Raw genomic sequence first — 24,075 nt, 5'->3', positions numbered from 1 at the left:
ATTTGTCATTATCAGTTGATCTGGCAAATTAAAAAGTAGCCCATGCCAACATCAGCTATCTGTGCCGACACCAAATGTATTAAATTGTATCGTACTGGTAATATGCAACATGAAAACGTGATAAATATGTTTATATATGTTAATAAACGGAGCACTGCATGGCTGTAATGGCTACTGAGTTCTTCTATTCATATAAAATGGACTGCTGTTGTTCAGGAGCAGCTTGTGTTCACCACTCGGTGGTCAAAGTCGGTATTACTGGTGTAGGCCTAAACTGCTATTCAGCCATATATCAAACCAGTTGTACATTTTTTACACCAGTCCGACCTTAGCTGGTAGTACCGATATTTTTTGTATTGAAGTTGCTGATCGCCGTTATTTTATGCTATTTAATATCTTTAAATTGTCAAAATTCCCCAAAATTATAAGTATAAAGTGTCCCCCCCTTTCCTGACAAGACTCCTTTTGGACAAAAATCTTAAGTAAAGCAACGCCTGTTACATGCTGGCCAGTTATGAGCATCTTAGTAAATATATAAAATAAAATAGAAAGCCACTAATAGCTCACTACTACAGTACAGTGTGACAACTAAACTTACTGCTAACATACAGTTAGCAAGGCCTACTACACTCACATTACATCCTCAGCAAAGGATTAAGGCCACTAACAACGAAGAAGTCCAACAATCTACATGCAGACCTAAATCAAACAATAAAATGATGTGACTTACCTTATCAGGAAATCAGGGAACTTGAAATAAATCTTCTTCTAGCTAACCAAATCTGAATCTTCTTCTAACTAGCGAATGCGAATCCTCTACTAGCTAACCAAACGTTAATCCTCTGCTAGCTAGACAAATGTGAATCCTCTACTAGCTAACCAAAAGTGAATCCTCTACTAACTAGACAAATGTGAATCTTCTAGTAGCTAACCAAACACTTCCACAAGCAATTTGCATTGTAGAGAAATGTGAAATAGAAAAATCAATCTGCAGTGAAAACTAGCATCAGCAGAAGCATCAGCTGGCCTATAGAGGTTACCACCACAGGCATTTCAGACATGGCAGTTCAACAAGTTCCTAATAAAGATAGTTAGCTACTTTTCAATGTTCTTTACCTAATAGAGGAAGTCTATATCAACAAAATCACTTATGAAGAAGTAGGCTTACTGTTGACCTGCAACACGTATCATAATAAAGCAGAGGATTGTGCTTATGTATTCATTGTTTACAGGGGTTATCCCTCGTTCTGCTAAAGGGTTTACTAAATGAGAAGGATAAATTCCTGCACGCTATAAGGCCTATTGAGTGGATGTCCTGTGTGTCTGAGCTCAAAGACAAGGCTATACAGAATATGCTGACAGAAAATATAAGCTTAGTTTACATTGCATTATTTATTTGTGCTGCAGATGGCCTTGTCCTGGGGAAATATGAAGGCTACTACTTGCTCTGAGTATGTTTTCTGCTGTACTGTGGCCTTGCCAAGAATTGCGTCACAGATGTGGGTGGAAATGTAGTTATAAACTGTCAGGAAATGTTTGAGGCTCTATTTTGGATCTGTTTAGAGAACCGAGGGCCATGGCCATCTGCCATGTAGCCTATATGCTTTTATTGTGTTTTGTGTTGCATGTTAAGTTATTGTTACTTTGTTTTCCAGGAAGGACCACAACAGACATAATTGTTTTAAGTAGGACTTTCTTTTGTTATCCTCTAGGGTCAAATATATGTTATAGTTTTTTTTTCTCATGTATTTTTCTATTTCTCAAATAAAATCAGATATATATAGGCAGTAGTAAAAGAATAAACACGACAGACAATTGGCGAGTTGCATTTACATTATGGATGCCAAAAAATAAGGGGGAGAAGAGCTGCTCACTAAGCCTAGATAACAGCATTACCTTGTCACTTTCAACTCCCATCACTGCCTCTACTAACTCACTATTTCAGCCACTTGACAAGAGGGATCTAATTAATTGGCTCAGCGAAAGCAACCTGCTGCCAAGCCCCAAACAAAGCCTTAAAATAGGTAGGGCAGGACTTTGACTAAGAGTAAACGTCAAGCAAGAAGATTTTATTTGTCTTATTTGTCATCAGTAGCCGCTGCTTTAACTGCTGTTAAAATGTTTTGAATGTGGTGGAAGTGTTGTATTAATTTGAACAATGTGCGGTTTACCCCAGTTGTCCCTCCAGTGACAGGATGCAAGTGAAATGGGGACAACATACAGCAGCTTAGACTGATTTGGAGGCACGCTCTCCGGAGCAAAACACTCATTACGGTGAAATTGTGTTGCTAATTCCCAGGAGCCCTAATGCTTTCTAATCCATTAATGTGATCAGAAAACCACTTGTTTAGCACAGATAATCCTCCCCATTGACCTGGTTTGTGCTGAGGGAAAAAAAAATACTGTGAATCAATTATCAGTGTCAGAGCTTTTGTTATGTAGTATGAGCACTGGGTTTGCTGGAATAAGCATTTTAGAAGTTAAAGCTGCACTAGGCAAGATTTTTATGTTACAATCCAGCTGTCTTACCAGCCTAAATCACAAAGTGGGGCTGCAACAGAGAACAGCGTCCCATCCCCACTAATTGAGACACCGTAGATTCACCCTGTTTGCCCAAATTAAATTCTGGGTATGGACACTTCTCCCCACAGGATGTGACAAATTGGAACTTAAGAGTGAAATCCAATCTGTCTCCTAAACAGCAGTGAGCAGTGCTCCGTCCAGAGAAAACTGGACTCACCAACATTAGATCTTTTTTCTCTCTCTTCTCTTTGGTATAAAGCATCACAGAGCGACCGGGTTGGTAAACATGAGCGTGCTGTGTGCAGTTTAGGGCTGCAACTAACGATTATTTTCATTGTCGATTAATCTGTCGATTATTTTCTCGATTAATCGATTAGTTGTTTGGTCTATAAAATGTCAGAAAATGGTGAAAAATGTTGATCAGTGTTTCCCAAAGCCCAAGATGACGTCCTCAAATGTCTTGTTTTGTCCACAACCCAAAGATATTCAGTTTACTGTCATAGAGGAGTAAAGAAACCAGAAAATATTCACATTTAAGAAGCTGGAATCAGAGAATTGTGACTTATTTTTCTTAAAAAATTACTCAAACCGATTAATCGATTATCAAGATAGTTGGCGATTAATTTAATAGTTGACAACTAATTGATTAATCGATTAATCGTTGCAGCTCTAGTGCAGTTTACAGGATTTCTGGGTATTCAAGTTCAAATAGTTGTCAATCAGTTACCTCTCGCTGCCATCTGGAGCCTAGTGTAGCTTTAATTGATTGAGATGTTTTCGTAAAATTTCAGCAAACTATATACCCATTTTGCCCATGTCTGTAATGATGTCTTTTTTCTCCTGTAGGAGAGACTCTCGAGGAACAGAGGCGGAAGATCCAGGCCATGAACATCGTGCAGCCGTCAACCAACGTCATTGTGCAGCCATCAAAGGTGATTTCCTTGAGGTTCTCAGTTCATTATATACATTTTAGCCCACTACATTGCAGTGAGCAGTGTGGAACTCAATCTCAAAGCAATAAGGAATAGAGAACATATTGTTTTGGAGTGGAAACAGCCTGGATGCTGTCCCCCCCCCCCCCCCCATATACTGTGTGTACAGCACAAGCACAACTGCTTCGACACTAGTGGCTGTGTGCATCCCAGCTGGCCTTGTCCTGCATGGTTCATACAGTACAGGCTACACTGCTGTGATGCTGACAGGTGCTGGGTGGCCAGGCCGAGCCAGCGGGCCAAAATGTGCCAGTGCCATTCACCATGCTGGCTTCAAAACCGGGCTGGGACATATGGAGCCTCTAAAGAGCACTACTGGGCTTCTGATTATTGTCGTATTTTTTTTTTATTCGCTCTGCTTTATAAGCCTTGATGTCTCCTGTGTTAATTGTTTGCATTCTAATTAAGGACATTGTTGAAAATGGCAGCTGTGTGTGTATGTTTGGTCCATACGGCGTCATGGAGCTACCGCATGTCACACAGTTAGTGAAACGTAGAGTGTGCCCATCCCTCCCATTTTGTTCATATGGTGCAACAGGAAACACTGAGATGCAGCAACATGGAAATCTCGTGCCAAAACTGACATGTAGATCATTCACTAGCTGCCACACACACACACACATACAACATCATGAGCATAATAGAGTTTGGGACAGAATGCAGCGTGTTATTATCAGCCAAATGGAAAGATTTTCTGCTTATCTTCATAATGTAGCCTAGTATTTTACTCATTCTGATAAATGTATGTGGGAAAAGGATGTGCTGTTGACATAAGGACTGTACCCTAACTACCACCATCACAGTGGTAGTTAGGATAGGTGTAGCGGCTTTGGTTCTTAGAGACTGTAACTATGTGTTGGAGAGCATAACACAAAACAAGATAGGACCTAGCTAGTACAATCTCCCTGTGTTCCAGTCCCAAAGGAAACCTCTGCCTCTTAATTGCAGAGGAATAACCGTTTCCTGCAACAACATCGTCTCTGCATTTAGTCTCACATTTGCCTTTAATTACACGTTAAAGCACAACAAAGTCTCAAATTTGCCACTCTGGATAAAGCTAACAACTAGGCCTGCACTGCTCTATAAGAAGTACAGGCTATAAGAAAAGATTCAGTTTATCGCTTTTTTTCTAAGATTGGTAAAGGCAAGAGCATTGCTTTTTTGTGTAAACCTGAAGCACATCACATCAACATATGAAACAACCTCAGCCTTACATTGAAGAACATCATGGAGAAGAGACTTTGCTTTTCTCTTTGGAGCTCAAGAGTGAGGAAAACACACAGCTGTCTTTTCCCCACCAACCGTCCGCTCTGCCAAGATTGTTCTGATTAAGTTCAACGTCTTTCAGTGTTTTTTTCCATACGCCCCAGCTATGCAAGCATAGTATTACTGTACAGTCACTGCTGTAGTGTGTGTGAAGGCGTGTTGTGTGTCTGTGTTACAGTACACAGTTAACAGTTGTACACGGTGCAGCTGTCAGTGGTAATGGTGGGGACTGCACCCATGCAACTTCCTTCCTTAGGATGTTACTGAAGTGCAGGGCAAGTGTTTACGCACTCAAACCTGTTCTCATCTACATCGCTGCACAGTGTCACTGTTGTTTTTTTATGGCTCAATTGAAAAAAAAACAACCTCTTTTGTTGCTGATAGTGTACCATGTCTCTAATGTAGTGTTTGGCTTTGATATCAATACTAAGTTAAATATCTAAAAAAATGTATGTTACTATGATACCATGGCAAACAAGAAGAACCATCAAGCAATGCCGCAGAACAAAAGTCAAAAGATACTTGACAGCTTTGCAGCAACTTTTCCACAGGAGTTTTGATGTTTGTTAGATGTTCGTCTTTGTCAGCTCTGGAGGTGAAATAGTTCCATATTTGGCTCCTGGCACCAGTTTGTCAACCAGTTTAGGTGAACTGGGATCCAGTTCAAGACGTGGTGGACTGTTTGATGCTGTTGTCATGGTTTCAGCTCTTTTGACTCTGCTGCAGTCCAAGTACAGTCAAGAGCCAGGCTGACACTCTGTCTATTGCTGCTTCTTCTTCTTCTTGTAACTGTTCTAATCCACACGCATATGCCCTCCAGAGGTGACGTTGAAACAGAATTACAGTATCGAGTGTTTGTAAAATTCAATATTGAATTGAATTGAATGCTACTGTGTTGCTTTCCCCACAGCAAATTGGTGATCTCCGACAGCGTGAATAGTGGAATAGAGAACTTTTCACATACAGGCTACAACCATGGGCACCCACTCCCACATGCAGCAAACTACATTGACAAGCAACATCAAGTTTGAATGCCATCATAGTGCATCGCAGTACGCCCAGATATAATCAATATATGGGAAACCCTGTATAGTCATATCTGAATCAAACATTAACCATAACCACTGTGACTAAATAACTAAATGTGGGTGTGAATGTCATATGTGAAAAGAGTCCATTTCAGCACTGTATATTGTCTCCTCTTCTTCACAGTCATCCTATATGATCCCAGCTCAACCCGCTGTGGCTACGCTCCCTGCAGGTTTCCCTGCCATGGCGCCGGTGGCAGGGCCCCCAGCAGCGGCGGACGCTGCCCCATCCCTCCCAGATCTCCTCGGGGACGTCCCCTTCACCCTGGCACCGCACGTCCTGGCCACGCAGACAGGGTTCCCCCTAATCCCCGATGTGCTGCTGTCCCGGGACATTAACTATAATCTGGCCAGTTTCCAGTATGACTTCACCCTGGAGAACTCTGTGCTCTGTGACCTGTAGTCCCCCTGAGTTTCAGCATCAGGACCGTCACCGTACGTTCATGCTGTGAGCAACTTGGTTGATGGGTCGCTCTTCTCTGACCGATTGTGGGCGGGGCCAGAGGCTCTGATCAAATCTGTGTGATGGTCTATAGCTACAATGTTTTGAACAGGCAAATCTTGTAGTTTTTTCTGCTTTGGTATTGCCTTTCATAACGTTACATCGTTTTGATGAGCTAACATAGTTAGCAAGCAAGCAGTAATTAGGTAGCATTAATTTGAAGTAAACATTTCAGAAAAAGTTTCTTAGATGTTTATGCCTGTAGTCTTTCAAGTAAAAGTTGGGAAGCTTTGAATGGCTGGAATCAACTTCTCGTCTATTTTGCACTTACCAGGCAAAACTATTCTTCACAGAGCATACATCACAGGGAAACAAGGAAGCGTGGAAATCTGCTGAGGAATCTGTTGACAGCTGATGAAAAGTGAAAATTCCACATATCAGCTGAGATTCCCTGGTTGCTCAGCTCTATAGGAAATTAATGAACGTCAGTGACTTGTTGATCATGTTGCTCGCAGTGTGAATGCACAGTTTGGGAAATTGTTGCTATTCACTTTCATCGTAGACTGTAGTTAAACATGCGCCTGGTTATGATCAGCTAGGACAACATGGCTGCCAGGTGTTTATGGCACACTGTAGGTGCAGCATGCCGTGATTAGGACGCCTAAATATGAAAGGTTAAGGGAATACTGACATTTTATTTCATATGCTGAAGTAGACCCGGTGCAGTCAACTGGCTGTTGTTCGGTACAGGGTGTCATTTTAAAGGGTAGTTGCGGCTTTCTTCGGGAAGTTTGAGGACGTGGCACCAACATGAAAAAGCAATATCTGCCTATATATTGATGAGCATATTAATTGACATATTAAGTGTTTAGACAAGGAATTATGCAGAAGAAATGCCTACCTCCCAACCTGTTAAAATCAAGTCTTCAACAGAGCCATCGCATGAAAAGTACTAATTCATGTCTCTCGACTCATTTGCTTAAGTAGGAACTGTAACACATGAAGCTTTGTATGACTATTTTTACAATTTGCTGGTCTACTTTGATTTGATACAACTGATACATTTCTAACATTATTACGTGTAGCAGAAGCACTTCTTACAACAAACCGTTTTGAAACATAGTACTGTATATTTCCCTACCCATGATTGTCATGTTTGAATTTTACCCCCTGAATGTGGCCTTACTTTTTGATCCAGCATTACCAGAGTTTTCTATCAGCATCAGTTTACTTTATTTATTCTGCATTAGCATTAGTCATGAATTTGCTCAGTATACATTTTGTTAGGGATGGGATGATATGCTTACCGATACAATTTGATGCGGTACGCGATATGGGGTTCAAGATGCAATGTAATAAATAAAAGTTCAATGACAACAAAGTCTGACTGTGCAGAATTATGTTTATTTCTGAGCCACAAATCTGTCTAGCGATGGCTTTGGCTCGCAAGAATGTAGACAACAATTTAAAAATGTCATTACAAAGTGCAAATAATATAATTTGGATGGAGAGCTTGTGAAATTGTGATGGTCAAGCGTCTCATTTGTGATTATTACAGCAGAATAAAATGGAGCTAATATCGCGATTCATTTTTCTGCCCCATGACACATTTTTGTATCGTGATATATTGAATTTCGATATATCGTCCTGTCCCTATATTTTATAGCACATCAGATATGTCTCTCTTCTAATTGTCACATGGTTTAACATGGATATTGCAGAGTGAAGTGGTATTCCACTGAATGTGAAGTCACTTTTTCTATGTTTTGTTAAATTTTTGGGGGGATTCTACTGTATGAAACAATCCCAATCTTATAAACAATACTGGGGATTTCACCACACCATTCATCTGTAGTTCTTATTTTCGAGTGCTGTTTTTCTGTGCATGCTAATTTGAATTATGTTTTCCACAGATTTCTGTAAGGTTTGCTGGATTAGTGGGTGTCCTTTTATGTCGTTTACGGTGTGTATTGCATATGTGGCTGGGGGTGATGTCCTATTTTTGTTTTGTAAGGGTTATCTTTTTAATAAGTAGTGCACATAGGACATAGTTTTTGTTATTTTTAAGAGGAAATATGTTTGCTTAGAGTTATGAATTTACCCAGGAGTCTACCAAGTATTTGCGCCTTTCTTTTGTCTATTATCAAAGTAGGTCTTCTCTGAACATGCTGTGCCTTTTAATATACAGTACAAATACCTTTTTAAATGGTAAATACGTTTACTCCCTGTCTTTCATTTGTGTGATTAATTGGTTGTGACTGTGGACAACAAACAACAAATAAATTTAAAGATTATTATTTGATTTGTGACTGTCTCTATGTAGGTTGTGTGCAAAATGTTTTATCATTGTGTGTGATCACATTAGATCATTCAGTTACTCTACTGGCATGATTCGTTATCTGAAACAATATTGCCAAAGCAGTATCAAAACAGTTAATTCATTCAAACCATAGTGAGGTGATAAATTATGTGGTTTGGAAACATGTACTAGTACATAATGATCTTTGTAAGATATTTAGAATAACATGTAACATTCATTTCTTGGCAATTTCAGTTGTAATGAGCAGAAATGTAATTTATTTACACACAATGCACTTGATGATACAATTAATGCACTCAGATATACTGTACAATGTAATTCCTATTCCCAACTTTGTATCAACAAACTGGCATATGTTATAGATAATGTGACCTCTATGTGTAGACACAGTTCACCAAGGACAGGTACTCTGTTTATTAGAATGAAGCAGTAACAGAAATGTATTGTGTGTAATGTACAACTGTCACTTTCAATGCACTACTGCTTTAAGAAGTTGGGTTAATCCCCACAAAGTTTGATTCTTGTTCTTGGGAAAGGTTAATGTGTATTAATGAAGATAAAAAAAGATCCACATTCCCATGCACATTTTGTATTGGTTCATATGCACATACAGTAATGTACATATCCAAAAGACTCAACAGAAACCCTACATTAAATTTGGTGCAAAAAGGGCATAACTGCTTATCAATTTTCTGAATGTTAATTTGTAAAAGTATGAATGGTTCCTACGATATGTTTTGAATAAAAAAGGAAGCAATCATTAAACTTTTTGTTTTTCTATAATATTTGGAGAAGGTTCCTTGTGCCTCTTTTGCTCTAAACACTCCATATTCACATATTTGTTTTCTTATTTTTTATTCCTGTATTCTTTCTCATCTTTATATATTGCATATAGTTTGATATTGGTATAATTTTCATTTATTTCATCCTACATACATTTCATTTTTACATGTGTATACATGTATAAGATATTAATGCTAAATACTGTTTATATGCATATCTGCTATATGACCTTACTAGCGCCTCTACAGAGGTCACCAACCAATAGCGTGTCCTTAAGTCTCATATGTTTAACCTGCCGCTAATTACTATTGGTGGATGCTTCGATACGTCGAATGAACATCCAATAGTCATATCCAGGAAGTAGTGGAGCACCAATCAGAGAGTAGCTGTAGTGATTTGGTCCCGCCCCTGTCTGTCAGTCAGTGGTTGTTTCAACGGCTGTGCTGTCTTGGAAATCGTGGCCGTGGTAGGGAGTCAGGAGTTGCAAGAAAGACAACAAAGGACCAAACCGAGTCAGTAATGCGGTAATAACATATTTTTCCATCTGAAAATTAGTTCATAACGGTACACGTGTGTTATTAGCATTTGCACTTATCGGCTAAGTAAAAAGAAGAAGTGTTTAACTAACTTTATAGGACTCGCTAACATCGCAAAAATGTAGCAAGCCACTATCTGGGACTGACCACCGTAAATGAACTTAAGAAACAGCGTTTCATAACTGACAAACTTTGTTCAAAATGTCTGCTGTATACTGACAAACAAAAACTGAAAAGTTAAGTCGTGCGCTATTCACCAGGACTTTGGACTTTTTCCACCCACGTACTACATTATCCAACTTCATCAAGTAGTAATCATGTCAGCATCAACATCAGCAGCCAACTCATCCCAGCAGCGGGTTAAACGCAGCGGCTCCCCTACAGCCTCTTCCTCTGCCTGTAGCAACAACAGCACCACGGTCCGGTTGCAGCCTATCCGCGCCACGGTGCCGTACCAGCTTCTGCGTGGAAATCAGCACAGCCCAACCCGCTCCTCTTCCTCCTCCTTCTCAGTAGCTGGGAGCAACACAGGACCGACGACGTCCCGTTGCTCCAGTCCCGCCAACCCGGGTGGAAGCGGCTCGGAGGGCAGACTGGTCCCCAGGCAGAGACTCTCACCGCCGGACAGCAAGAGCTCACCTGAACGGTCTCCCAATTCGCCTATTTCCAAAGGTAATGTCATCGTTTAAAGGAAATGGCATTCGTCTCTTCTGCATCCATCCTCGTTCAGATAGCTTGATGCTATGCTAGCCCCGAGACGTGTCGTTCTGTCTCGTATGGAGAGAACGCACGCCAAATACCCTTCACAAATCTGGCAATTGAATATGTCCTTGATTGTTGGCAAAGATACGTGCACCAAAAATGGGACCCAAGACCTTTTCTGAATCACCAATAGGCACTTCTCCTTTCGGCATACATGTTATACATCAACAAGAACTTCATTTTAATAAAATTAGAACTTTTAGAATTGGTTCCCACTGCTCGCTACCGCCCTCCACGGTGTATTTTGGTGGAAGAAGATTGTGGGAATAGCTGGCGGACCAGTTCTAAAGGTGCACATTTTATCGAAATAAGTGCTATTCTGTGGATTTGATATATACCGAATTGTAGAGTGGATCCTAATCATGTAAAATAGGTCTAGAGTCATATTTTATGGGTTATGTACTTTAGCTGATAAGCCAGGCCACATTAAAATTGCCAGGTTTGTGAATTAGGTTTGGTGTGACGTTCTCTCAGATAGAACGACGGGGCGAGATGCTAGGCTAGCTGGTAGCTCGCTAATTGGGTCATATTCATTGGGGATCTGATGCTTAAAACTGAAAAACATCAATAAGGCGCAATATAATCGCCACATTTCCATAATAGATGCTGCAACGACGTTTCAGTTTCTATCGCGACAAGATTATTTTTTTTAGCACACAATGATATGCTTAGGCTGTTTATGTGTTATTCGTCTGTGTTACAATGGCGATTACAACGGATTAATTTGACATTACGGCAGTTGTTACATTACATTGAAATTATTGTTATGATTATATACGTGGGGATATGGATGCCTGTGTAGTGATGATGCAGCTTCTGTGTCGAAGATAAACACGACTCCTTGATCTACATGAAATGCGCGGATGATTGGCTAGTTTATGAAGGTTTACGATATGTACAGAAAGCTTATTTGTTTATTACATTCTGGTTGTTTACCACCATTGAAATGGAAAGAATTACGTCGTCAGCTGGAAGGTCTATGGCGCCTATGGCAACACTGGGGCCTAGCAGCCTCCCAGACATAAACAGAGCCCTCTGGGCAAGCAGGCCAGCCTCTGTAATTACATGTATACATATTAAAAAATACAATTTTGCAAACCTGTAAGAGTGAACAAACGGAATGAAACAATGACTTCTATCCTTTTATGGTAGATAATGTATTCTCCTTGCAGATTCACTATATCTTCTCTGGAGTGTTTGCAATCCAGCCAACATCCAGCCGTTGTCATGTTGCCACACTGGGTTTATTATTCAGATACATTGCTACTACATAATTTGGAGATAAGATGTCAGCACACATTTTTTACACCAAGCACAACCTCTTTGCTTTGCATCTCCTCACTCAGTCAAAAGTGGTTGCTCGTGGGCGTTTCACTGGGTGTGTTCTAGGGTCAAGCATCAGAGCAAATTCTCTGTTTGTTTTGCATTATTTGTTTATCTAGACATATGTTATATTTGATCATTTATGTCATTTCATTTAATATAATCCGTAATTATATATCTGGAGACATAATCCTGAAATTATGATTTAATCTTGCAAGCTAGCTAGCTAATTGGCTACAACTATTTGGATGTGATGGAATAGTTTAGCCTAGCAGTGATAAAGCTAGCAGCTAAAACATTTTAGGCTACTTCAGGTACACCAGGAAGACCAACAATCCCTGGCACATTCCTCCATGCATTATTTCCTTTGTCAAGATCTTAATAAGGGAAGATGAGAACCAAATTTTTGTGACTGATTCTCACGCTGCGACCATCGTGCTTATTTGCATAATATGAAACTTTTTCAACTCTTTTCGTTGCATTGCAGTTGCATTGAGTTCGTGTCGCCACCTATCCCATCATGCCATGCGCACACAGTTACTCGCTTCTCATAGACGCTACTATGACGCTACTAAGTGACCTGTCCTCATGAAAGCATGTCTGGTGTGCAGCTGGCGATACCATCTTCAATTCAGCAATGGTTAAAATGTCCCAGAAAATGCACGGCTGTCTTACAGACTTAAAAAGTTTACACTGTACTGTAGGATTCCTGCAATGCAGATTGCTCAGGTTTTGGTAAGTAAGCATCCATGGCAGTTGGATATAGTGCATTCCTAGTACAGACCCCCCTGTGACTCACCACCATGTCTAACACCATAGAGGTCATATGGTGAACTCATCTGACTATTTGACGCTGAATGACCACCCCAACAATTCTGATTACTACTAAGAACAACATCCTGAAATGAGATATCAACACTCCTTGGATTTCTAAGAATGATCATAACAGTTTGGACCGACAGATTAGTATCTGTTTCCAGAGATACAATCCTGTTAAAGAGGTTAGAACAGAACCTTCATTCTCGTTCCATGCAGATATTATCGGTGTTGACCAGTTTTTGTGAACGTTACTTTTTCCAGTGAGTTGTGGGAGTGCCACAGGCCTTGTGTGAGTTATGCAACCCAAGTATGCAAGTGTTGTTTGTTAGTTAAAGTAGCGGCAAGCCTGTCAGGACTTTGTGTGCTCATGCTCACACTTGGTTGATGCTGAAAACCTTCCTAGGATAACAAGGTCATCCAGTGTGACATTCAGTCATATGACCATCTCATACCCTAGAAGGAACACTCCCACCAGGCCAGGGCTTCAGAAGGCACTATTTAAATGCTTCAACTTTACTGAAAATACAATTTATAGGACTATAATGTGGTTAACTTGACTGACACACACTGCTCTTTGGTTCTAATTCATTAACTGTGTCTAGTCTACCACACACTATAGTGATGCACAGTAATTTCTTTTGCAATGAATGCTGCAGTATGGACAGTGTTAGTGTGGCATTTTCATGTATCATTTTACGCTAAGGTATAGGCCGAGCCAATGTCCCACGAATAGGCTAGCTAGAATAATCAATGGTTTGTTGTTTAAGAGGGGATTCATAGGTGCAGAGTGGCGAAGCAGTAAAATTCTGTTGTTCTGACTACAGCTCTTGAAGCGTGTTGCTTGTAAACCGGCCTAAGGAGGATTGAAGGCTGGGAGTGATTTAAAATGCATTACTTTGGCATGAACAGCTTAAAGGCTGAAAATAAAACCACTTCCTTTCATCTTCAGGTGATCAAGAACTGTAACTGCTGTCCTTGACCTCCCAAAAAATTCTGATTTTAAAGTATGGCCAGTTGGCCTCGATCAGCAAGGGTATACAAAGGAAACCTCCTCTATAAGCAGTCTACTACATTCTTTGGCATCTGTTGCATTCTCTATGTATAGCCTCAACCCAGAGAGAAAGGTGTCTGAAATTGCACTGAACATTTAGTGATTTTATTGTCTTATAAATTAATCTCAGCCGACATGACAATTTACAGGGTTAGTTCTTGAGCTATTTTGATTCTGCCTGCTGAAATTTCTAGAGTGTGATTAGAAGATGCAAAACATAGGCTATGGTTTTGAAGGATACCCATGTTTCATATATGACAGCTAAAGCCACCATAGGGCTTGTTATTGCCCAACTAAGGCCTCAGTAAAACAATGGAGCAGCTTTCCTTTCAGTATGGCTGTGGTTAGGTTATTTTCAATTTTTAGTTTTGGATCGCTACTCTGTGGCCATTCTTCTAGGTCATGAATCTGACCTCAGGATGAACTTTGACTACAGAAATGACTGTGGGATTAACAGGTGACTGCATGTCAGAATGATAACTCTCCAAACTAAAATGCATGTCTTCAGTTCTTGTACACCATCTTCGAAATCTCCAGTTTTGCTTCTTGCTACTTTAACCTTAGTAACAGTACATTTCACAGGCACCTATAACAAGGCTGGAGATACATTTTACCTATAATATTCCATGATGAACCTCTCAGCTCTCTTTCAGTGCAAATATGCGGTGACAGTGACTACGTGTGCTCTCGTATATAAAGGAAAGGTCTATAACTTTGATTTATCACATACTTTTCAGTCACCACTGTCAACTAAGCGTCCATGTGTATAGCCCTTTACATAAAAGGCAAATTCTTGGCTGGAGGACTGTATCTGGGATGGGACCCAACATTATTTCGAGTTATTCCTTCCATTGTTTACGTGATTATTTTTGGACTGCCAAAAATCATTGAAATCGCCGGAAAAGATATCTTGCATAGGAATAAGGCGGAATGTCTGTTTTTCTTTCTTTCTTTCTCAGCGGTGCGATGACAGTTGTATGCTGTAGCTCTCAATGCAGACCGGGGCCATGTAAGCACACATCAAATGACAGGAAGTAGTAGGCCTGTTTCCATTTTAGCTGTTTGACTGAGCCAGCGGGGTCACGGCATGTTGATGAAATCTCAGCGACAACTTGATTGGCAACACGGCCAGAGAGGAAGCGGGGGCAGCCGTTGAGGGCCACATTGGGTGTAGACCTTATTCCGTCAGCCAAATGCTAACAGGCCGCATTGTCAGTAATCCCACTCTTTTATTATTGTCTCGACTATGCACCATGAATCAAGTCTCAAAGTCAAGATGTGGCTAGTTTAATTGGACAGGTCTCGTCTCGGAAGAGCTGAGGTGAGGCAAATGTCTGGAGAGTCCATATATTGCAGCCTTTCCATTGGGGTTCAGCCAATATCTGTATCTGCCTTGACAAAGCCATATTTTTTTGGATTGAAGCTGCAGATAGGCAGTATTTGGTGCCAATATTCAATATCTCTAAATTTGACCGTTTGCATGCCAAACAATTACAAAAAACGACAAGAAATTAGTGTTTCCCCCAGAATTGTATTCTTGTCATGGTGGAAAAGTCAGCATTTAGACCTTGGGACACTAGAACTCTCCACTGAAGCCCAGGATGACAATAATAAAACGTATTGCTACATACTTGTGTGTAATCTGTTGAAGAATCAATTCAGGTTAAATTCTTCCCATAGACAACCAGTGTAGTATTGATCAATTCTACAATAAATATGTAATCAAACTGCATCATATCCATCATACTGGAGGTGGATGTCATTGACTGGCTGATATTGGTCCAATGTATTGGCCGATATCATGGTTTCAAGTCATGGCACTGTATGCTTCCTTGAGACATTGTGTTTAACAATGGTGCCTCTCCTCAAATGGGGGTCCACCTTTTACAAAAGAAGAGTTGCCTGCCACCTTCAAATTGGCCTTGTAGTACTTGCACAAATTGTTGGTGAAATCTAACCAGTGGAACATATTTTGCTGCTTCTTTTTGTATGTTCTTCTACCTGTGGCAGCAGGTTAGCAGGTTAGAATTAGCAGCATCTAATATTAGCTCCATTTTAAAAGGCGAAATCTCTACGTCGCACAGGTGCTCGCATTTTATATTTCTCATTCGCACGTCTGTTTTTAGTAGCAAATGCTTGCACCGTCCTGTCCTGTTTTGTGCTGTACAATCCATCAAAATCTCTTCTTCTCCAGGCCTGTTACTGGTATGAAGGGACCTCTTTATATGATGTAATAACATCTGGCGCTGGAGACAGAGACCTCTTCATGGTGTAGATCTGGCACTGAGAGTTCCGCCCTCATCGATTTGCTTCTTGACCTCCAGATGTTGGTGTGAGGTTCATGCTCAGTCAGTTTGGAGTTTGCCGTCTGTGTACTCTGTTGCCATGGCACGTCTCTTCTGGTTCACTTAACAGACATAAAACCCCGAGCAAGCTTGCACTGGACAAGAATAGACTGAGCGCAGGTAGGAAAATGTCTGGGCCATCCTTTTCATCTTTCTAAAGACTTTGCCTGTCTTGTTGAATGACAGTTTACCTTGTTATCTCTGTCACATAGGCGTACACTTTGTAAAGCCGCTGCCTTGGGCATTGTTCACACACACTATTTATGTCAGTCAGCACAACTCTTTTCTTTTTGTCATTCCCGTACAGTAGCATTCATTTATCATTCCAGTCTCAGGTTTGGAAAATGTATGAAGGCGTACTGTATGTTCAGTGTAGCCATGATCTATGATCTACTAAGTGTATGTGTGTGAGGTTATGATGTGGAAAAACCACTGTTCAGATGTTGTTGCCTTGTTCCAACACAAGGTCATGGCTTTGTGTCTTTCTCTCCTCATGGAGAGGCATATAGACCAGCGGTTTTAAATGCTGGTCCTCAGGACCCAGAGCCCTGCGGTTTGCATGTAGCCATCTAAGGAGGGACTGATTTACACCTGAGATGCCAGGAAAATCTAATTAACTACCTGGTAGGATAGAACCACTGATATCATGATACTATAGACCAACTTTACCTTTATCTTTACCTTTTAAACCAGTACTGCACTCCTAAAACCTGACTTAAAGAATAACTCTAGCCATTTTTGACCTGGACTATTTTCCATTCTTTTTCAATCATACTGACTGATATTGACCAAAATCTCATTAATTGCTTCACTATAGAGCTACCTACGTCTTACCACTGCTCTCCAATACAGTCCAATAGGACCAATGGAAACTCTAAAAATCAACCCCAAAATCATCTTTCACAAGTCTTTTTTAACGCAATGACTGTTCGCTCTGTATTGAGACATGTCAGTAAAAAGATGTAAAAAATATCTGAAGACTCATACAGTTTTGATGCTGCCTTGGCCATAGAGAGCCTAAGTCCCTCCCCTTCCGGTGGACCACCATGGGACCTTATTTCGGAAAAAATATGTACGGTAGTCAACGGCGAGAGACAAATAATTGTTTGATCCCGTTTGAATTGTGCCATGAATTACACATATGATGTTTTGTCAATTTAAATGATAATTTTGCAAGTCAAGAAAGTCGCAGTTTGTGGTAAAACTGTTGAACTATAAGACTGTAAAAATACGTAATTAGAAAGACTACACACCCAAAAGTCGCGCAAGTGACGTAACTTCCTCTCTCCACAAGCTACCCAGAGCCGCTGAAGCTAAGTCCCTCTCAGATAGCAGGAGTATTATACACAACCTGGAAGGTAGACAGTAAGAATGGATTTAAACTGGTTTAGGATAGTTTTAGTACAGTGGGGGCTAACGTTAACGCGATGCCTGTGTGTGTTTCCTATGTTTCGTTCCATGTTGGTGTTGGTGACGTATATTGTGCGAGACGAGAGATGTAGTTCACTGAGCGGTTTCACACAAAACTAAACGTTACTGTACTGTTTTACAACAAACTGCGACTTTCTTGACTTGCAAAATTATCTTTTAAATTGACAAAACATCATATGTGTAAGTCATGGCACAATTCAAACGGGATCAAACAATTATTTGTCTCTCGCCGTTGACTACCGTACATATTTTTTCCGAAATAAGGTCCCATGGGGGACAGCGGAAGGGGAGGGACTTAGGCTCTCTATTGCTTTAGCACTTCTTCGCTTCCTCTTTGCTGGCCGGCTGCAGCTGCCTGTCTACATGTGCCGCTGTGTAAAGCAGTGCAAAATAAATAGTTGAAGTGGTCAGGTCATGAATAAAAAATAAAATATATACATGTCTTATTACCGAGTGAGGCACATTAGAGAGCAACACCCAGGCAAGCAAGATATACAGTAAGTATATACTCTATACTGAAGCAATTGATGAGATTTTGGTCAGAATGGAATGGTATAATGGAAAAAGATGGGGAAACAGGGTTCAGGTCAAAAACAGCTGGTGTTAAGCTTTAACCTCTGCAACCTAACTGTTGGGTGTTATTTTGATACACCCCCTATAGAGAGCCCTTCTTGTATGTGTTAGCTTGGTTAGCAGACGGATGTGTTTAGCCTTATTGTCTGCTGACAGCATATGCTAGTTGCTAGGCAGATAAACTTGCTTTCTTTCTTTCTTTCTTTCTACCTCTCTCTCTCTCTCTCTCTCTCTCTCTCTCTCTCCCTCTCCCTCTCTCCCTCCCTTAGCATTTGCATCAGCTTGCTTCCAGTTAGTTTCCCATTCTGTATGTAGGCTACCTTCTCTCTTATACAGCCATAATGCCAGGCAAAAGGAATGTTTTTGTTGGTTTTGTCACTTTTGTTGCAGATAACAGCAGAGCAGTCTATGGCATTTCATAAAGCTGTCACTCTTGGGTGCTATTTGGGCCAGTTTCTCTCTTCTTTCTGCTGCAGCAGTGTCAAGGGTTAGTGTCCGACCGATATATTGGTTTGCTGATATTTCAGGCCAATACTGGCTTTTTTTTTTTATTACAATTTGGTTATTAGTCAGTCACTATTGTGCGCCTCAGATATGATGCAGTTTGTTTGAAGGGTTTCAGTGGAGAGTTTTAGTGCCTCATGGTCTAAACGTTATATACTTATACTATACGAATACTTGTAATTTTCTGAAATTTGATAATGCTCAACATATTGAATATCTGCACAGAATATTAGCTATTGGCTGCTTCAACTGAAAAAATATCGGTATCAGCCTTCAAAAACCTATATATCGGTCAAACCCTAGCGGTGGGCTCTGACTTAGAGCTCCTGCCTCCTGGCTCAGCCCTACACCTTTCTTTCCATCTGCTCTCCGGAAACCATAAAAACACACACAGAGGAAAAAGTCCTGTGCCAGGACGGCGAGACCGTGCCGTTGGCTGAGCGAGAAGCTAGCTTGCCTGATGGAGGGTTTGGCCCATTCAGAGATCAGTGCGGTTCCAGATCACGGGCGTCAACTGGGTATGGCAAGGTGTGGCACTCTCCATACCGCGACCTAAGAGAGTCCAAATTTGATCCGGTGGTTTCATCGTTATAATGGAGAGAGAAGATCAAGCCATAATAGCTAGAAATCTATTTAGAAGCCGTATCACAAGTCACATCAGTGTTCCCTCTAAGCTGATAGTTAAGTGACCTACATTTAATAATTTATGACATTGACTAAATAGTATCTTGTCAGTCATCATTGTTCCAGTTTGGCCCCAGCAATGTAGTTGAAATAGGGAGGTTTGCAAGCTTTGGCATCATATTAGATGCAGGGAACTTTGCATGGCATAGGGTGAAACCTATTATTACAATAGTAATTCTTATACACTCTGTAATTTGAGACAAGTGGTTCATTGAATTATAGTGAAACTAAACAATTCCTCATTTTGTTGGGGAACCCTCTTGAACCGCCCCAAGGACCCCTGGGTGTCCCCGAACCCCACTTTGTGAACCACTGTTATATGAATGAGAAAAATGCTCTCAAATTTCTAGGCGAAAGAATGATTTATGTTTGTGTTAAAGATTCACATTTGACAGTTCCCGGAGGTCTTGTTGTTTAGTCTGTTGGAGTGCAGAGTGCAGTTTTGTGTGACACAGTATACTTTTGGGTTATGTGTACACTATTCAGCCTAATAATTAAAATGTCTATTGGAACTTTTCCCTGAGTGAAAGTACAAGGAGCACAAATCTAGTCATGACCATAACTGTGTCAATGCCTTGGGTCTGTAATCTGCAAGATTTGAGACTGTTTTTATGGCCAAGAAGCCTCATGGGAGCCCTGTGGTAGCTTTAGTAGATACGCTGAGTTAGTGGTTTTAAAAAGTCAAAGACAAAGGCAAGTCTTGCAAGAGGAGCTATATGTGTGTGTGTGAGAGAGAGAGGGAGAGAGAGAGAGAGAGTATGTGTTGTACTTTCCTCCTGTGCTACAAGGCTTTGCCACCCAGTAGAGCTACTTAACATAGTTTTGAAGATCACAGCCAAGTCTAAATTAGTTCCTTGAGTGTACCTGTAATCCTGTGGATTTATAGCAGGTGACTCAGCCCTCTACCTCGTTTAACAGGATTCTCTGTTGCGGGACCGCCGACCTGGACACCAGGTCACAACAGTGTAGTAGCAGTGAGATAAAGCCTCACGGTCATCAGAGGAACATGGGCCTAACAGATCAGGCATCACGTGTGAGCAAGCATAGGTTAGTCAGATGTAGGCCTAATTCTTCCTTGTGCTACACATTGAATACATACTAACATTTTACTGTGTACTTTTGTGAGATTTTGTTGCAGTAACCCTCAGGATGCGATCACACCTTCACTTTGTTTTCTTTGGTTCGAATCATAGTGGAAAAATGCTCAGGGCTCTAAATTAACTTTTTCACTTGGAAGCTCTGGTGCTCCCAACACCAATGTGAACAACAAAAACACGGCAAATATGTAGTTAAGTAGCTAAATTTAAGGAGCACCATTTTTCTATTGAACAGTCGGCAGTGTTGTATAATCACTACACTTGCATTGTGGATATACCTACTAGATATGCAAATAACAGAAAATACAAACATACATCAACACAAATTATTAACATAGATTTCCAAACAATAACGTAAACAATAACATAAACATACAATAACAGCAATAATAGTTACAACAAGAAGTTGTTGACACGACTTCCATGCTTTTCCACCCTCTAAACATCACATTTCAACTGACAGCCGAGTCTAACTGACAAACAGGACAATGCTGTCTGTGACTGGCACTGCACTCATGTTCACTTATATCTGAGTGTTGGTCAGTTTTACACATCTCTGACCACTAAGAAAGTGTCAGGTTACTGTCTAGCACACACAAATACATACGAGCAGTGTGGAGCATATTATAGAATCAGAAGTTTTACTTTGGTTTAGACATTGGGAGGATCTGTCAGATTCCCCGAAATGCAACAGCTCCTTTCTCTTGCACTGGCACACTGCTAAAACCAGGTGAAAGGAAATGTGCCGATCGGACTGAATTAGGCAATTTGGAACCGGGACAAAACTGGAACCGGTTCTCGGTACCCAGCCCTAATGAGGACACATGAAGAAATAGCTGAATATGAGCATGAGTCAAGACTGGTTTGCCCTCGCTTAATTTTGTTATGCTAGGCTTTCCAAGCATGACTAACTGCTGGCTATCAGATGCCAACATCCGTCCCCTTACACCCATAAACCCTTGCATTTTGTGGTCATTTCCTGTAGTTTGCATTTTCAGATCCGCATTTTCAGGCGGTCTTGGTCTTATTTGATGCTACTCAAGTTCAAATGCCATTGCTCTCACCAGCCCAAACGAACTGAACTAAAGGAGTAAATGCTTTAGACTTTGAGTAAATCACTCCAAACATGCCTAGTGTGAACGCACCCTTAAATTAAAGGATTTACAGACTGTGTTAGGCTATATCTCATTTGGTGATTGAGGAATGCTGTTCCTAGAAACCTGTCCTGTTTGGTCAGCTTTGCAGAGGCTGCGGCACCCTGTTTGCCTTTCAGGTCTCGGCTTTTCATTTTAAAACAGGCCGAAGTGTACTCTTTACACCCTCCATGGTATTGACACACATATGGGACAGACTGGGGAGGCCCATAAAGATGGACCTGGGCCATACAAGGCTGAAAGGTTAGGAGGGTGTAAGTATTGTTGTTTCTAGCTTGGGAACAAAGACACACACACACACACACACACACACACACACACACACACACACACACACATACTCAGAGGAGCGTTGTCAGAGAAAACACAAGCCCTTGACCCAGTTCCTGAGGTCTGCTGGAGCTTGGGATGTTAGGGAGGTATTTTTATCGGGTGTAGGATTGCCTCAGTATGAGTGCAGCGTGGACCGTCTCCTCCAAGGGTAACAAAGTCAACCTCAAGCTTTAGATGATATATTATAGTATCAGTATCACTGCATCACTCCCCATGGCCTCAAGATAAGACAGAGGGTGGGCCAGGGTCTTTGTTGAGTACCCTTCCCTGACATGTGGATCAATAGGTTAGATCGGTGGCTCTCAAAGAGGGGTCCTTGGGGGGGTTCCAGGGATCGTTGAAGTGGTTCCAGGTGTCCTTGAGCTGGTTCCAGGGGGTCTCCAGGAAAATGAGGAATTTCACTCCAATTTAAGGATTATGTTTTTGGGCATTTTTGCCTTTATTAGACAGTTCCAAGTAGAGAGAGACAGGAAAGGTTGGGGGATGACATGTGACAAAGGTTCTGAACTGGATTCGAACCCAGAATGTCGCATTTAGATCACTGAGCCACCAGGACGCCCCTAATTTCACTCCAGTTGTACTCTAATTACCTCCCCAATGTACAGTATAAGCAGTTCCACAATTTGAGTCAAATCAAGTTTATTTTATACATAGTTGCACTGGCAACGGTGAATAAAATCTATGAAAACTGCACCGGTACGCCTATTCAGATTTCAAAGAAACAGAAAAAAAATCACAACCACAGCTTACTTTGTACTTGTAATGGAAAACAAGCATGCATGTTTTTGGGAGAGGCGTGTTACCCTGCGGTGGAGAAGACTCTCAGCTGGCATGGAGGTGGCAGGATTGCCAAGTTACTGTTTGGCAAGGATATCAAGTCTCTTGAAATGGTTTTGGAGTGGATTTTGGTTGGGTGTGATGTTTGTTTAACTACAGTTCAGTGCCTCCTCCCTAATCGGCAACAACAAAAATCTTCCCATGTGTCCCTAAGACAAAATCTGATCAGAAGGGGCCTAACGTGTCTATTTGGGGGTCCGTGATATATGAAAACGTTTGTGAAGCCCTCGGCTAGATGACGGTGACCACATTAAGTCGAACTCCCTCGCTTTATCTCTCTTCTCTCTCTTGTCTTTTCATCTCCGCAGCTGAAAGGGCAAAGTCGCAGCAGGTCCGGAGCTCGGGGGCGATCCGTCGGACTTCCTCCCTGGGCACAATCACCGGGCCCTACCTCACCGGGCAGTGGCCTCGTGACCCCCATGTGCACTACCCATCTTGTATGAAAGATAAATCCACACAGGTAAGCGCAACCCCTGTACCCCCTCTCCCCTTCATGTGTCATGTTGTGTCCGGACCCCTACACAGATAAATACTTACAGCATTTTGGTAGGAAAGAAAAGAGAAGCAGATATATTAATGCAATGCCTGTTAACATGCACAAACTAATATGATCTGTACTGCATCTGTATCTGCCTAAAATCTGACAAAATGAGGTATGGTAGGAATTTGAAAATTTCAGTTTTGTTTGACATCAAACCTAACATTACCATTCCATTCAATGGGATGAAAAAATCGTATATCAGCCAGTCACTATTGACATATGATGTAGTTTGTTTGATTACATGTTTTGAGACAATTTGATCAGATTCCAGACAAGTATGCATGAATATATCATCCTCATCCTCATCCTCATGCTAGGTTTCAGTGGAGAGTTTTAGTGTGCCATGGCCTAAATGCTGTTTCAGAGACTTTTCCACCCTGACAAAGGACAGTTCTGGTACAAAAATGGTTGAAGTTAAAGATATGGAATATTGGAACAAACTGTTAGCTATCAGCAGCTTCATTGCAAAAAATATTGGTATCATATTGGCCTTCAAAAACCCATATCGGTCGAACCCTAGTGTCCTCCTACACTACTGAGACAGTAAGACTTTGTGTGTGGAGGAGGACAGGGAACTATGAAGCAGAAGTTGCCAAGCTGCTCTCTAATGAGGAAGTGGGGAAGTTCAGATGTTGACACATGTTGTCTTGTATGGCTTCGCATTTGTTAGC

General features: G+C 41.1%; 2 protein-coding genes across 5 annotated transcripts in view; both read left to right on the top strand.

Annotated features, from left to right (window-relative positions):
* Positions 1 to 24,075, top strand: part of umad1 (UBAP1-MVB12-associated (UMA) domain containing 1) — a 34,401-nt gene that overhangs the window by 5,203 nt on the left and 5,123 nt on the right. Inside the window, exons 3-4 of one of the 2 annotated variants that reach the window (XR_013507481.1) lie at positions 3,370 to 3,455; positions 5,994 to 7,930. Coding sequence is in view for 1 of the 2 variants with exons in the window: in XM_071914977.2 (XP_071771078.1) it covers positions 3,370 to 3,455; positions 5,994 to 6,272 (365 nt within the window). In the remaining variant the exon portion in view is untranslated. Of the gene's footprint in view, positions 1 to 3,369; positions 3,456 to 5,993; positions 8,020 to 24,075 lie in introns of those variants that run through there. The other variant, XM_071914977.2, reaches the window with a different exon arrangement.
* Positions 9,880 to 24,075, top strand: part of glcci1a (glucocorticoid induced 1a) — a 33,452-nt gene continuing 19,256 nt past the window's right edge. For all 3 annotated transcript variants that reach the window (XM_071914974.2, XM_071914975.2, XM_071914973.2), the window contains exons 1-2: positions 9,880 to 10,622; positions 23,172 to 23,323. In XM_071914974.2, the coding sequence (XP_071771075.1) occupies positions 10,268 to 10,622; positions 23,172 to 23,323 (507 nt within the window). In that variant the 5' untranslated portion in view covers positions 9,880 to 10,267. The remainder of the gene's footprint in view (positions 10,623 to 23,171; positions 23,324 to 24,075) is intronic.

This window comes from Centroberyx gerrardi, chromosome 19 (genome assembly GCF_048128805.1).
Source record: "Centroberyx gerrardi isolate f3 chromosome 19, fCenGer3.hap1.cur.20231027, whole genome shotgun sequence".
In the NCBI taxonomy this organism is placed as follows: domain Eukaryota; kingdom Metazoa; phylum Chordata; class Actinopteri; order Beryciformes; family Berycidae; genus Centroberyx; species Centroberyx gerrardi.
This window is presented reverse-complemented; position numbering and strand designations above follow the sequence as displayed.